The 2,711-nt window shown below is 35.1% G+C and overlaps 1 protein-coding gene across 1 annotated transcript in view; it reads right to left on the bottom strand.

Annotated features, from left to right (window-relative positions):
* Positions 1 to 43: 43 nt before the first annotated feature.
* The window catches only part of LOC106878390 (renal glandular kallikrein), a 6,865-nt gene continuing 4,197 nt past the window's right edge, over positions 44 to 2,711 (bottom strand). The window contains exons 3-4 of the mRNA XM_014927583.2: positions 1,446 to 1,600; positions 44 to 949 (exon numbers count right to left, since the gene is read on the bottom strand). Of these exons, the coding sequence (XP_014783069.1) occupies positions 719 to 949; positions 1,446 to 1,600 (386 nt within the window). The 3' untranslated portion in view covers positions 44 to 718. The remainder of the gene's footprint in view (positions 950 to 1,445; positions 1,601 to 2,711) is intronic.

Below are 2,711 nucleotides of genomic sequence, written 5' to 3'. Positions count from 1 at the left end.
GATTGTATTCACAAGCTTCCACGGCAGATTATAAATGTATATAAGATATAAACAGTATTTGAGACCTCCTTCGGTCATTGACCATGGGATTGCACCTAGAAAGTTACCCTCCGGGGCACAAGTCCGGGCAAGGTTGTTTATGGAAGGCCAGCAGTCACCCATGCATACCAACCTCCTCTCTCCACGCCACCGATGTTATCCAAGAGAAAGGCAAAGACCGATACAGCTTGGTACCAGTGATGTCGCAACTCATTTCTACAGCTGAGTTAACTGGAGCAACGTGAAATAAAGTGTCTTGCTCAAGAACACAATACGCAGCCCGGTCCAGGAATCGAACAGACAACCTCACGATCGTAAGCTCGACGCTCAAACTACTGAGCCATGCGCCTTCACAAACATAGTGTTAAGATGTCGTATATATGATATAGTAGTAAGTTTTAAGCTACTTCAAATCTATAAACTATTCTGAGTATTTTTGTTGTAGTGGAATAGAACATGCATTTAATTGTTTTTATAAACATATATTGTCACTTGGCGAAATCACACCGTCTTTGGGCATTCTCATTTAGGAGATATATTTATTTTCGTTTGGAATGAGAATCAGATGAAGTTGATTTTACGCAAGCAAACCAATAATATTTACGATTGTAAAAATAGAGCAGTAGTAATTGCGGTTTATTATAGTATTAAGATTATTATACGTGATAGGTCGATCATTTTAATTCCCAGAAATTCGCTTTATATAATGTGGAAAAATTTCATGTCGGTCTTCGTCTGCTAACTGGTCTGAATTTTCTTTGAAATCGTTGTATATAGTTTCGTTAATCCATTTTTCATAGGATGTTACTTTCGTGAAGATTGCCGGAAGGTGACTGAGAGTAAATGACGTGATCCCTGAAAGTACCCATTCTTGCTTAAAACGACAGATTAAGGGTCCGCCACTATCGCCCTACAAGAAGAAAGTAAAACAGTTATTGATATTATTATATATAGGCAGTGTTGGTTGTAAAGAGTTATTTTAGTAGTCAATATGATGATGATGATGATGATAACAACAACAACAATAATAATAATAATAATAATAATAATAATAATAATAATAATAATAATAATAATAACAATAATAATAATAATAATAGAATAGGAAGTCAGACATAGTCTTAATTGAGAAGAATAGGAGGCCAGACATAGTCTTAATTGAGAAAGAAAACAAACTATGCTGGATCATAGATATAGCATGCCCAGCTGATAACAAGGTATGCGATAAGGAAGAAAGAAAAGTTGAGAGATGTGACAGGTTAGCTGTGCACTAATTGACTAAGAAGAGTATTTAAGGAATCTGTTACAAATTTGTGATAAAGGGAACCCACTTAAGACTAATATTCCAGTAGGAATATCCATAATATCCAATTAGATTTCTAGAAAGTCTTCAGTCGGTTACTTACCGGACATATTCCTCTGTCTCGTTCAAAATATCCAGCACATATTTTCGTTGACGTGTTCCCACTACATAGTTCGCTAAATGTCTGGGAGCATTCGCTCAATGAAAGAATTGGTAAAATAACTTCATAAAGCTCATTTTGTGTTGGTTGCTCTGACCCTAAAATATACAGAAAAATAATGGATTGTTGATTCATAAAGTATAAAATTGTTTTCTGTAACCCATTAAAATATATTAAAAAGTGTGCTACGCAGCGAGTGCAGTGCTTCGACAAGTGATTCTGCTACATAGGTGGCATAACATATCTTTATAATTGTCACACTGCCTTCTACGACAGAGTTGTGACCTATCCTATATACACTGGAAGCTATGCCAACACTATGGAACAACAACGGAAAAAAGATGGTATAGGCACACATCAGAAAAGGTCACAGAAAGTGAGAAAGCCGCCATACTCTGGGATATGCCAATACACACAGATAGAAAAATCAAGGCTAACACGCTGGATATAGTTGTCAGAGATCACCAAGAAAAAAAAATGCTTCCTAATCGATGTATCAATACCAACAGATGACAATGTTTCTCTAAAAGAAAGGGAGAAACTTACAAAATATAAAGATTTGGAAATAGAGGTAACTCGAATGTGGAGCCTGAAAACAGAAACAATTCCTATCATAGTGGGTGCATGAGGTATGATAAAAAAATATTCACACAAATGCATAAGAAAAACACCAGGACTTACAAGTATATATAACATACAGAAAATAACACAACTAGGCACCTCACACGTCCTACGTAAAACACTTCCAATACAGTAAAAATAAGTGCAACAAACCACAGCACATACCCAAGGCACACAGAGCTGCGCTCGGTAGTGCAGTGAAAGTACGTTATAAAAATAGGACTACTGAATAATAATGATGATATTATTATTATTATTATTATTATTATTATTAATAATGATAATAATAATAATAATAATAATAATAATAATAATAATAATAATAATAGCCTCCCCACCAGAAATTACCAAAAACACATAATGAAAAGAAATATAACAAGTAACTGTAGAATATGTGGAGATGGACAAGAAACAATAAATCATATTATTTCTGGCTGCCCAGTCCTGGCTAAGAAGGAATATATTCACAGACATGACAGAGCTGCGACCTATATACACTGGAAGCTATGCCAACACTATGGAATAACAACAGAAAAAAGATGGTATAAACACATGCCAGAAAAGGTCACAGAAAACGAGAAAGCAACC

Source organism: Octopus bimaculoides, chromosome 17 (assembly GCF_001194135.2).
Source record: "Octopus bimaculoides isolate UCB-OBI-ISO-001 chromosome 17, ASM119413v2, whole genome shotgun sequence".
Taxonomy (NCBI): Eukaryota; Metazoa; Mollusca; class Cephalopoda; order Octopoda; family Octopodidae; genus Octopus; species Octopus bimaculoides.
This window is presented reverse-complemented; position numbering and strand designations above follow the sequence as displayed.